The sequence below is a fragment of the Rattus norvegicus genome, chromosome 2 (genome assembly GCF_036323735.1).
Source record: "Rattus norvegicus strain BN/NHsdMcwi chromosome 2, GRCr8, whole genome shotgun sequence".
Classification (NCBI taxonomy): Eukaryota; Metazoa; Chordata; class Mammalia; order Rodentia; family Muridae; genus Rattus; species Rattus norvegicus.
Window position 1 is genome coordinate 114831503 of NC_086020.1, and position 12520 is coordinate 114844022.

Here is a 12520-nt window from a genome sequence, read left to right on the forward strand (position 1 = left end):
AAGAAACAGCTTTCAGGATGCCCACAGCTAAGAAGGGAAGGGCGAGGAGTAAACAAAAACTGTAAGGGGTGGGGAATAAAAGGCAGAGAGACGACCGAAAAATATGGAAGCAACTAGAGAAGAGTGGGGGAAGGGCTGCCCATCCGATGGGGATCCAGGAAACCTCTCCAGAGGCTTTTGGGTGATTTCTACAAAGGACAGAGTAGGTGTAGATTTTAAATGAGTAGAGTCTGACACCGCTCTTTCTGCGACCAAGGCAGAAAAAAAAGGGGTTCAGCTGCCGGGGTGGAGGTGACTTAACCAGACAGAAATCTTGGCCAGATACTTTCAAGAGTGGTGCTTCTCAAACTGCATTATTTCGGAGAAAATGTCCTTCCGAGTTGGTGTGGCTAACTCGGCCCTGAGATTTTGAGCTTCTTAATAAAGTCCAGGTAATGGTGGGCTTCGAGGAGCATCTGCGCAACCTGCAAGTGAGCTCAGAAACGCAGAGTGCTTGAGCCGCACCGCAGATTTCCTGGATCCGAATCTGCATGTTAACAAGATCCCCAGGTGATTCGTGCGCACATTAAACTTTGGCAACATTCTTCTAAACGATTCTTTGTTCAATGCAAAGATCTAAAGAGGGCCTCTGGCATTGCACGCCAGCAGTCTGGCTTCTTTCTGGGGCTCCATATCCCTCAGGACAGAAAGATTTGTGCCCCGAGTAGCAGCTCCTCCAGATCCTGAGCCGGTAGCAGCGTTGGGAGTTGCTCTCCTCATAATCCTCGCTGGGTTCCTTCCCACCCCAACTCGCGCTTCCCCGGGGCGCCCCAGCTGTGTCCCACCCCCCAAGCCTAAGCGGCTACTGTGCACAGCTGGAGCCCTCCGTGGCTGGAGCTTCCGAGCTGCGGCGGCGGAGAGAGCCAGGCGGGGGCGCCGCAGACTAGGCTGTGCGGGAGGAGACCGCGCCCGGCGCCGGGAGCCTGGAGAGGGCCGCCAGAGAGACGCGCGGGGGAGCGCGAGCTCCGCGTGGGCTGCAAACCCGAGTGCCTCTAAGCCACCCTGGCGCGGCCCGGTACCGCGCGAGTGGCGGATCACACCAAGGAGGCGGCGTGTATTACCTCGATCGGTGGCCCTTCGCCCTCAGCTTCCAGCCTCGAGGGCCAGTAGTCAGCCGACTAGCTCGGAGAAAAAACCCGTTATCATTCCGGGCTGGATGGGGAGCCTGGGAGGTTCGGATTGATGCACTGACTATTTAAAACCAGCAGCGCACTTCCCTACAAAGCGGCACCCATTTTAGGCTTCTGGGAGCAGGTGGATGTTGCAGGGAGAAGGGGCAGGGTCATTTTGCTAAGAAAACTGGGATCAAAAGCGCAATTTACAAAAGGGTGGCATTTATAAGGTGGTGGAGGTGGCTGGCCAGCCGAGGCCGGCCGCTGATCTAGCCTTGTGTGCTCGCCCTTGGCCTGCCAGCAGCTTTGCGCGGTAAAGCTGCGGCTGCGGTGCAGAGCGAGCATTTCGCAGGAAGAGGAGACTATAGGGCGCAGGGTCTGCGTGCAGCCGGGAGGGACAGCCCTGCATCCCCACGCCTCCGCTGCCTAGCTGACGTCGGGCTCTCGCCTTGCAGAGGTACGAAGCCCGGATTCCCCGCCAGCAGCGTCCTGTTCAAGGCCAAGCTGGACCGGCGGTTGAGAGCTAACACCTTTGCCTATAACCGGCTGAGGCAGGGGGATACGAGACCTGGCCCTTGCCGAAATCAACGAAAGTGTGCGTTTCTCGGTCCGAGGATGTCAAACAGAATCAGGAGTCTGAATATTTCTGAAAGCTTCCGTGTTCTGTCTCGAGACCCATCGGATTTGTTCAAACTTTCGCGAGTGTGTGAATGTACGCGTGTCTCCACCCTCTCCGACTCCCCTCCACCCCCACCCCGCCCTTGCCGGCCGAAGTCGTCCTATATAGCGATGATAAATATCCCTGTTGATCACTTGATTGATTACCTCCCTGAAAGGTCACGCGGGCTCGCAGTAATTTCCTTTTGCCTAAGGCTCCCTTTTCACTTTTACTCCAGTCCGACAGCTCCGAATGCACAGGATCTTTATTTTTGATTTTAACCCCTAAATGCAACCCCTCCCGAAAACAATGCAGACAAGAAAAATCGAATAAAATCAACTCGAGACCTTTCTGTACATTCGCAGCCTCCCTCCTGGTCTTTCCTCCTTTCTTCTTTCTCGTGGCCTCCACCCCCTCCTACTCCGGCTCCCTCTCCCCAGCTCCAATGTATTCTGGACACTGTTTAATAGATGAGTGTCTTGCAAGTAAACTCAGGCGTCCCTTGGGTCTGCATTTCATGTCTGTGACGCTCTCCCTTTCTCTCCTGTGGACTGAAAATTCGGATTTAAACCACCAGACAAGCTATTAATTTAGCTAGGCTACCCAGGGTCCTGAACCCAATTAATTTCTAATAATTATAGCCCAAGGGGGCTAGATAGATCTCCCTGCCTCTTTCTTTTATTGCCACACCACGCCACCGAGGTCAGCGTATAATAATAAAGTGTATATTTTGAAAGCGATCCCCAGAACAAGTGAGTTATTGCAATGAATGAAAATTGTTTCCATTTTGGCTAATTGAGCCCCTGGCCGAAAGCTGGACTCTGAGACTAAATAAAGAGAACTGTTTCATTTCAACATGAAGAAACTCCTGCCTACCTCTGGTCACCCAGTGAGAGTTTAATTTCTTAACAGCCAACCTGAAACCCAGCGTTGGGTAAACAGTATTAATAATTACATTACAATGATTAAATTAATCTTGCTGGTAGCCAGGCGAATATAGGTTTCGATTCAATAGCATGTAAAGTTCACTGCACAAAGACAATAGGCCACGAAATACCTCCATAAAGAATCCAAACTTTCTTCTAAAGGTACGGTGGGGTTGGCTCAATTATAGTGCCAGGAAAGGAAAGGAACATTTCCGGTTCCTCGCTGTTTCTAGCATTAATTAAAGAAACAGTTGGAAAGAGGTTACCGGTCTGCCTCTTCCTTTTTAATAACGTATCCTCCTTTCAACTCCTACCTCTATCTCCCCATTTCTGCTCAAAGGAAGAAAGGAAGGGCAGGGGAAAAAATGTACACACACACACACACACACACACACACACACACACACACACACACACACACCCAAACAAACCCAAACAGTTATTAAGCTCATGGATTTTTCCAAGTTGTCACCGCTTCCAGGGTGCTGGTTTCCCTAGAAGGAAAGACAAGAAAAACTTAGGTCTAGCGTGCCTGCCCCCCACCCCTGAAACGAATTCGAGTAGAAGGAAAGGCGGGTGCTTGTGCAGGGGCCCAAAAAGCAGCTCCAGGCTTCACCAATTTGTTAGCCCCCCTCACCCCCTTGGGACTCCTTAGATCTGTGTCGAGAAGGTGTTAGCACTTCCGGAGGCCGCCACAGAAAGTCACCTGCTGTGATCTCACGCCTGGGACTAGGGACAGGTGGAGTTGACAGGGACTAGGAGCTTGGGAATGAGAACCGGCCGGGACCAGGGGACCACCTCACCACAGGCAGCAGTGCACCGCCATTTGAGGGGCATTCGCTCCATCAGGTTGAACACACTTGAACTAGCAACTTCGCTCTTTTATTACTGCACACTTAGGGCAGGAAACAAGAGACATTGAAAGAAAAGAGAGAGAGAGAGAGAGAGAGAGAGAGAGAGAGAGAGAGAGAGGAGAGAAATCAGCTTTGAAGTTGAAAAATTTAAATATTATGACTACTTTGATTTAGTTATTTTATTTTTTAAATGCTTTGAAGAAAGGTGCCACATCTTTTTCATACTGATTCGGCTTGAGGACACAAAAGAATGTGTTTGCTACTGCAGTTAGAAGAAGCCGGATTCAACCACTTCTGCAGAAATTTTAGAAAGACCTTTGAGAAAGACCAGTTCACTGAAAGACGAGAACGGGGACTTTAGACACCAGAAGGAGTGGGTACCCACAGTTACCTACTACTGCCCTGACCCCCCCCCCCCACTTTCTGTAAAAGTTTGAAAGGCAGATCTTTGCATCTGAAGATTTGGAGACTCTAGATTCGGTTTTGTCTTTCAGTCTATCGCCTTTTACTGAAACCACCCTACCCTATAGTCGGCTACAAGATTTTTACTTTCGAAGTGCAAACCAGCCCAGTGTCCAAGTGGGTCTTGTTTTTAATCTCAGAGTTTGGCAACCTGGTCCCTTCCTTTCTTAGAAACTTCCACCAGATCCAACTAGGTATTGACAGACTCCTGGGGGCTAGGCGAAGGGAACCGTGTTGAGGTGAGAGAGTAGGTTCTGCTTCCCACATCTGCATTTTGCTTTTATTCTCCATAGGGTGGCCAGTGAAATGAAATATCCCACCTTGAATTTTCCCGTCTAAGATGCTCTGCCATCTCCAGGTGCCAGGCCCTGGAAAATTCCACCTCCTTTCTGGGGAGGTCAAACAATTCTAGGACCTGAGAGCTGGGATACTCTGTCTTCAGGCCTAAGTAATGCCCCCCCCCCCAAAGTCTCTTACAGACAAGAAGCTGCTATATGAAGCCCTTGCTTGTCTGCCTAGAATTTTTCCCTGTGAATATGACCTCTGCAAAACCTTCAAATCTCACACCTCCCTGTCCTAGGAGAACATTTACTGGTCAGAAGGAGATCACTCCTAAACAGAGAGTAGTTTATGGATTGGGGGTGGGTGTAGAGTAGTCATTGGTGTCTTTGAATATATTAAAAGTAGTCCCCCCCTCGTGCTCGTGCATGTGTGCGAGAACACACACACACACACACACACACACACACACACACACACCTGCACACAGTAGGCTACTGGAGCTCTAGTAGGTCTTGTAAATTCCTAGGTGCCTCTGTGGGGGAGGGGAGATGGCAGAATTCCCTGGGGTTCACGTGTGTGCGGGCTCCAGCATTTTCTCTTCTGGAAGCTGTTTTCACTCCTGTTCTCTGCCATTTCCTCCTTTACCTCCTCTGTCTCTTCCTCATATTTCAAGGTTACACATCTGTCTCCCTTGGGAGCTGTAGTTCGGTTCTCTAGGGACCTGTATTTTATGTCTGAATGCCCCTGGAATTACACAGCTCTGGGGAGGGGAAGGTGGTGGGTATCCTTAGTTGAGGTAGGTCTTGTAAGCGTTGGTTTTCTTGGCCACCGAAGTCCCCTGGGAATTGAACCTAGATATTAGCTCTCTCACAACCGCAGTCTGAGCTCAGACAAAATGAATACCAACAGGTGCAACTGAGTCCCAACAACCCGCCTGTCCTCCATTCTCTCTCAGAGAAGACGCCAGGACCAGCTTCCCCCCCTGTTCTTTCTGACTTGAGTATGAGGATGGTAGCAGCACCGCACGGAAAAGATTGCAATTTTCTTTTATGGCGTCTGGCAGGATTTGCAGCAGATATTAATGGAGACATAAATAGCACGTGGAAGGTATTGAACACAACTGTTTAATGAAAGAAGGTTGTACTAAGAGAAAAATCCATACTGAGTTGGGAGTGATTCATACCTCGAACACACCTAACCCCTTGCGTCCTCCTCTCTGCCTGCACACTTCATTAGTAAATTCAGTAATTAGGCACATTTCAACAATGTTCTTTTTGTATTTTCTAGGTATGCGTATGGAATTTCCCCCCTTCCTCCTTCTGGTGACCCCAAAGGTTGTAGGTTTCAGTAAGTGAGTGGAAATGGCAGGCAGACTGAGTAGCAGCAGGAGGCCGGAAGGTGACGGCCGACCTTAGGCAAGGCAGGAGGTCTTGGATGTCAAACACCCAGCACGGCGGGACCCGAGCATCAAGGGCGATTGTTGCTACTTGATGGAAACAGACTACTGAAATGTTCCAAGGATAGCAGCTACCGTTAGTATTATAGCTAAAATCGAGAACCGGTTATTCATCCAAAGCGGAAGCCCCAGGAACTTCAGGAGGAGAGCGCGGGCAGCAACAGCAGATCTCTCAAGTTCAAGATGCTTCTCGCCTTCTGATAATGCGTTCACGGTCCAGCCCTCAATCTAGTTCTTTTGAAGACGGAAAGATTTAACCTAAAGTATTTTTTTTCCTCCTCCGCTCGTTTCCCCTATAGACAATGTAATTTATGGTGGAGAAAACATTAATAATAATTACAGTGCAGGCTTATTGTTGACTCCCACACAGGCACAGTCCTCTGCCCCACGAATCAATTCTCTGTCCAAGACTTTGCATTTCTTTTCTTTTTCTCCCCCCCCCCCGTTTGGGTGAAGTGTCTGCTCCCCTCCAGCTCCCCACGCTCGCTCCCCGCCCCCTGCCGCCCTCCCCGTAGCTCCCTTTCTCCGCCTCCTCGGCGATTGCCATCTGACAAGATCTCCAAATCAAAGTGATAAATCGCTCCAAACTTTTTTTGGCGGCGCTGAGATGTTGGAGGGGCGTCTAACGCGCATGTGCGAAGGTGTCCAAACTGACAATGCTAGAGATAGCGAGTGTGGATTGAGAGAAAGAGAGAGAGGGAGGGAGAGAGAGAGTGAAAGACCGAGTGTGTGTGTGCGTGTGTGAGACGAGAGAGAGAGAGAGAGAGAGAGAGAGAGAGAGAGAGAGGAGGAGGGAGGGGGAGAGAGAGACCAAAAGAAGGAAAAGATCCAAGAAAAAAAAAAAAACCTAACCACCCAGCAGCGGCTGCAGAACTGGGCACAGCATGAGATCCAAAGGCAGGGCAAGGAAACTGGCCACAAGTAGGTGCAATATCCCTTTTCTATTGGCTTCCCCCCCCCTTCTCTGCCATCTTGCATATCTGTGTCTAGCACTCGGGGAGAGAGCGCGGGCTGCTTTGGCGCGGGGGGCCCCGGGTGGAAGGCAGGCGCAGCGCAGCCTGCAGCCCGAGCAACCTGCCGATTTCTGCCTCCGCTCCCTGGCTCCTGCTCTGGGCGCAGTGGAGCCGCGGTAGCCCTGAGCCCCGCACCAGGACCAGCTGTGGCAACTCCGGGGTGGGGGTGGGGGCAGCAAAAAGCTGAGTGGGAGGGAGGAGAGCGCGCGCGAGTGAGCGCGAAGGGGTGGGGGGAGAGGAGAGTGTGTCCCCCTCCCCTCCCTTCCCCCCCAGGCGGGGGAGAGTCGCCTCTGGCCAACCAGCTAGTCCCCGGAGCTGGAGGAGGGGGGAGGGGGGCGGGCAGGGGAAGGGCGCCTTTCCGAAGCTCTGTTTGTTTCTGGGGTTTGGGATGGGTGGCGGGCTCAGAGGGAGCCGTGGTGGCTGTGGCGGCAGCGGGCCGCGATGGAGTTGGGAAAAGTTGCGAGGCGGCCGCTTGCAAGTTGCGCGGGCGATCGGCGCTGCGCCGAGCCGCGGCTGCGGTAGTGGGCGCTGTGCGCTCGGTCCTTGTGTGCGGCGGCGTGTGCGGCGCGCCGGGAGCCCTGGGGAAGGGGAGGCAGAGGTGTGGGGGGGCGCGGTCCTGGGGATGGGTTGGGGGAGCTCCGGCAGCGCCGAGCTCTCGGCTTCGCAGAGTCACTGGGCAGGTGGGGAGAGCGGAGGCCTCGCTGGCGTTCTCCGGCCTGGGGGCGGAGGGCGCGCGGCCAGCCGAGAACGCAGCACCATAAGGCCGGGAGGGCGCGCTCCGACCCGAGAAGCCCGGGCTGGCAGGGCGCCGAGTGACCCCCAGGGGGCGGGCTGTCGGAACTCGGGGCCGCGGAGGGGGCGCAGTTCAGTCTGCCACTTTCTTTCTGGGTGCAGCAGGGGTCCCGGGTCATTGGTCCTCCCCGGCGCCCTCTGCCTGCCCGGAGCGGAGCAGCCTCGGTCACGCGGGACTAGGGCAGTGGGGTTTGAGGCTACGGGGAACGGGACTCCCATCCCCCACGCTTTCAGCGAAGGCTTGGGTGACACTCAGGGACAGCGTAGGGTGGGAAGCGTTGCTTAGCACGGACCAGCAGGCGTCTGTGCTGGGTTTGTTCAAATGCTTCCGCCCAGCGTTGAAGGGGACCCGGCGAGCAGCCTGCAGTGTACTTTCTCCCTCGGATATCAGAGCTGCTTCGAGAGGGGACCGGCCAGACCGCCCATGCCTCTCACACTTGGACTTGAGGAATCTCGAACTCTCTTTAATTGTTTTGTTTCGGATCAGAGGCAAAAGATAGGATGTGGGTATATGTTTTCCCCAGTGAAGTCCCCAAGCGTACCCCCCTCCCAATCCCTTGCACATTGGAATTTAGGGCTGGAGGCACTGCATGCGGCACCACCGGGCGCGTCCTGGCTCAGCGGCGCCGGCTACAGTCGCAGCTCCCCTGCATTCTCGTTGTGGAGAATCCAACGTAACGCCCGGCGAGACGCCGTCCTCGCGGGCGTCTTTCCAGAGCTCCAGCCACTCCGTACTCGTGTCTTGCACTCACACACTCTCTAGCGGCATCTTTTCTCTCAGAACTCAGGTCGCAGGGATCAATCTAAATACAGGGCCGTCGGCCTCCTGGGTCAGTCAGCCTGCTTCTTTCTCTGCTCCCACGGCTCCTTTCACTTCGTTGTAACAGTGTAAAGTGCGCCAGCGAAACTGTTTTTCCTGTTGGCTTTTCATTGAGCCCGGTGTCTTTATTTTCACCTGAGAGAGAATAAATGCACACATGCTTGATGGCTTTGAGACTTCAAAGGTTAGGTGTGTGTGTGTGTGTGTGTGTGTGTGTGTGTGTGTGTGTGTTTGAGGGGAGGCGGGGAGATCGTTTCAACCGAGCAGTAAGTTGTGAAATGAAAGCCTGACTAAGGCTTTGCACCCTGCCTGGTTGCCCTGCATCCGACCAAGCGAAAGCAGAAAGCAAAACCTTTCGAATTTTCTTAAGGATCGTACCCCCCCCTCCCCGCCCCGACCCCGCGAGCCTTAGCCATGTTAATTGCTAAGCAAGCTGTACACCCTGTAGCCCACTACTGAGCCCAGAAGCTGAGCCTCCTTTCTGATCTGATGAGACTTGTCAGTCACCGCATGTGAGATACATTGATTTTTGTCTCGTGTCGGGTAAGGATGCCCGTGTGCTTTCTAAAGAGCGGGACCCCAGGCTTAGGAACTTTTCCTGCTGAGCCCCGGGTTCCCACTAGCAGGGCTTTACTGCTTCGGCGGCGGCTGCCTTCCAGAGACACGGGCGCTGCTTCGTGCAGTTTTCAGCTACCGTCTGAGCAATAAAGGAAATCATATCAGAACTACGGATTTTTGTATTTTAAAGCGCTATTTCCTTTCGCCAAACTGCGCGTGGCAGAGGTGGCTGGTGACCCCTGCGGTGCAATCATCCAACGGAAACTTAGCTGTTTGCAGGCACTATTCCCCCCCCCCCCCTTTCCTGAGTTAGGAAGAGGTAATGTAACCAGCATATCTGAAACAAAACAAGACAAAACCAATTTACCGTAATCCTGGCAAACGTAAGCATTACAAGAGAAACAAACCACACACAAATAGTTCTTTCTCCCAAACTCGATTATTTCTTTTCTTTTGTGTGCGTCTTTTGGTGGATGTCAGTTTAATTTGGTCTTGACTAAAGCCCAAGGTTAGAGACCAGAGACCACATACCTTGAAAATACTCCCTGATGTTACAGGGACAGATTGCGAGCACTATCTTGGGTCTAATTTATAGGACTTATTTTTTGCACAATACTTGAAACTAATAATTTCGTTGTATCCCGTACGGGAAGATAGAAAGATTTAATGTAAAAAAGTTTTTTTTAAAGGGAAAAGCAAGAGAACTGACTATATACTGCCTAAAACCCTTTGACTTACATTTCCATCTTCGAGAAAAGAAAACTAAATAAAGCAAGCCCATTCTGGCAGCCAGGAGACTTCTCAGCCGTTTTATTTGGGGTGTGTGGGGCAGCTGGAGAAGCACCTGGGCCTTGCCAGAAATTCCAGTTGCCGCTCTTCCTCGGGGTGGGGGTGGGGGAAGGAAGTGAGGTAGGGTCTGCCTTGCATGTCTAGAGCCTAAAATACTGGAGGAAACCCACCCCACTTTGCCAAAGCACCAGCCTGCGGGGTTTCAATCAAAGCAATGAACGTGTTGCATCCAGTAACCCCCTTATTGCTGGTCTCCCCGGAAGTCGCTTAAGAAGGCGACGAGATTATCAAAACCCTGGCGGTGACCCGAGGCACTTGTTACTTCTGTACTTGATCTTTGTTTGGGAACAGGCACCGAAGTAGGAAAAGTAGACGCCTGCTTTGCCTCCCGTGTTTAAATTCGCTCTCGCAGGCCAGCACCTAGGATTCTAAGGTTAATTCACAGCCGGGTTCAGACAGGGCGCCTTGCACATTCATTCACCCTTAAGAAGCTGCATCCGGATAGAGACTTGCTTTCAAGTATATGTTTATTTGTTTATTCCAGACTGCTTTGCAGGAGGAAAAAATTGTTCTCCCGACAGAGGCTGAAGCTTCTTCTAGAAAGGCGCTTCGTTCGCCATTATTTGAGCATTACCCTGGCTGGCTTGGGGCTTCTTTATTTCATTTGGCACTCCTCCGAGGCACCATTTCACCGCGGTTTGCACCCCCTTTCGGGTCTGTGTTTAGGGGAAGGTTAATTATGCTTTTCATTCTACCCCTCATCCCCAACACCATGGGAGAGGACGGTTCATTAGCTGCAGAGCCTTATGTGCCGGTACTGGGAGTCTCAGGTTTTGGCGACTGTGTGCTTCTGTTCTGTGTCCTCTGAGTGAGCTTGTAATTTTTGAGGATAGCCCCGTCTCACACTTTTTTAACGGGCCTACTCCCCTGTGCTGACACTCAACAAGGATTGTAGAATAGAAATTAAGCCTTTCCAGGAGATTCATATTCTCTTTCTCTTTCTCTCTCAAATTGAAGGTAAGGGGTTTTGTAAGCAGTTTCTTTTTAAACTTGTGGTCGTCTGAGAGCTTATTTTGTTTTACTTTTGGAAGTATGGGGCAGGTTAACAGAGGCTACAGCATGGACCAGGGCAGGGAGGCCACAGCGGAGGACTTCTGGCTGGGTCTAACCCTGGCCAGAGGGGCAAGAGGGCACAATTAGTAGTTCCCTGAGCTCCCACCTTGGACTCCTCTCTTGTGGCATCCCCCCACAAGTATGTCAGAGTGGAGGGGCTTCACTGGTCACAAGGTCATTCGAGGTTCCTAAGGTAGGAGCTAGACAGCTCAGTTCTTTATAGCTGATGACACCTGGGACTCTTCATTTCCAAACTGCTGGGTGTAGAGAAGAAAACTGGCCCTCATGGCGCCTCCGAGCTGAATAGGGAAAGTCACAGGAATGTCCCCTCCTTCAGAGCATACTGTTTCCAGTTCCTTCCAGTCCTGTTGCCTCCCCAGACTTCTTGTTTTGAGCTCAAGGATTTGATTAGACAGTGCACCCCCTCTTCCACTCCAGGGTGCTTAGCATCTCATGCACCACTTGCCTTGAGCCTTGTTTACCACAGTGTAGACACATGCAGACCATGGGTAAATCTCTCACAGTCCTGTGCCCGGTTCTGGAACATTCTTGTGCACCACATCATTTATTCACTCCCTTCGCAGGGCATTCCCTAAGGTCTGAGGGAAGGGCTCTGAGGTGGGCTTATGGGGAGACACCCAGCAAAGATGCCATGCACTGTTTTCTGGGGTGATGCTTAACCCATTCAGGACTGGGAGGTGTGGTCCAGGCATTTCTGTAACAAGCCCTTCTGAGGTGATCCGCAGTCCTCTGACCATTTCCCCACCCCACTAGCCAGGATCCTCTTTCTAAAATTAGATTCTTCCCCTCTTCCCACTCTTCTGGCCTCCTGAGGAGTTTCAAGGAACTTGGCTGCTTTGAGAGGACTGCCTGAGGAGAGGGGAGGGGCCGGAGAGGGGCAGAATTCTTCTTCCAGACCCCTAGTTTGTACACATTGCTATCCCCACCCTTAATATATACAGAGAAAAAAAAATTGTTAACTGCTTTTGCTTACCTGCCATGCAAGAAACTTCAGAGAAGTTTCAGCACAGGGGAGAAAATGTTTACAAAACTCTGCAGGCCTGGGGCACTACTGGAGCAGAGCAAGAATGACGCACACTTGCCCTCCGTAAGTGCCCTGCTTGGGGCAGATTGTTTGAGTGTGGTTCAGATAGTGCTGCGGCTCTAACTAATGGCTTCTACCTTTTTAGTTCAAGTGGGAAGTGAGAAAGGCCTGGATTCCTTGTCCAATGGGTCCCTCTGGAGACCAGGTCCTGGCTCCTGGCCAGTTCTGTACAATGTCAACAGTGAATATTTGAATTCCCAGACTCCATTTAACAAGTTTCTAAATAAATAAACTCATTGTGTGTCTGTGTTTAAAATTATTTCACCTCTTTCACAAAAGCTCAATACATTGATCTCGCAAGTCGATTTTCAAAAAATTAAAATAAGATAAACAAACAAACAGAGCTTAAGCCATTTTTAACAGCCAGGACTCCTCCACAGTCCGTGTGTATCGCAAAGGCGTTCTCGTACTAGGGTGTGGGCAGAGGCTTGTTAGAGGCTGAGTTATTCCATGGGACTGGAGAGCACATCAGAATAAAAAAAAAGCCAAAAGTTCAGGCAGATAGCAACTTAGAATAAAACAAACCAAATAGAATAGGGTA

The 12520-nt window shown here is 51.5% G+C and overlaps 1 protein-coding gene across 14 annotated transcripts in view; it reads left to right on the forward strand.

Moving 5' to 3' along the window:
- The first annotated feature begins 6312 nt into the window (after nucleotides 1–6312).
- Mecom (MDS1 and EVI1 complex locus) overlaps nucleotides 6313–12520 on the forward strand; it is a 555238-nt gene continuing 549030 nt past the window's right edge. For 13 of the 14 annotated variants that reach the window (XM_039101974.2, XM_039101971.2, XM_063281551.1 and 10 more), the window contains exon 1: nucleotides 6313–6710. In XM_039101974.2, coding sequence (XP_038957902.1) covers nucleotides 6674–6710 — 37 coding nt within the window. In that variant the 5' untranslated portion in view covers nucleotides 6313–6673. The remainder of the gene's footprint in view (nucleotides 6711–12520) is intronic. The other variant, NM_001389282.2, reaches the window with a different exon arrangement.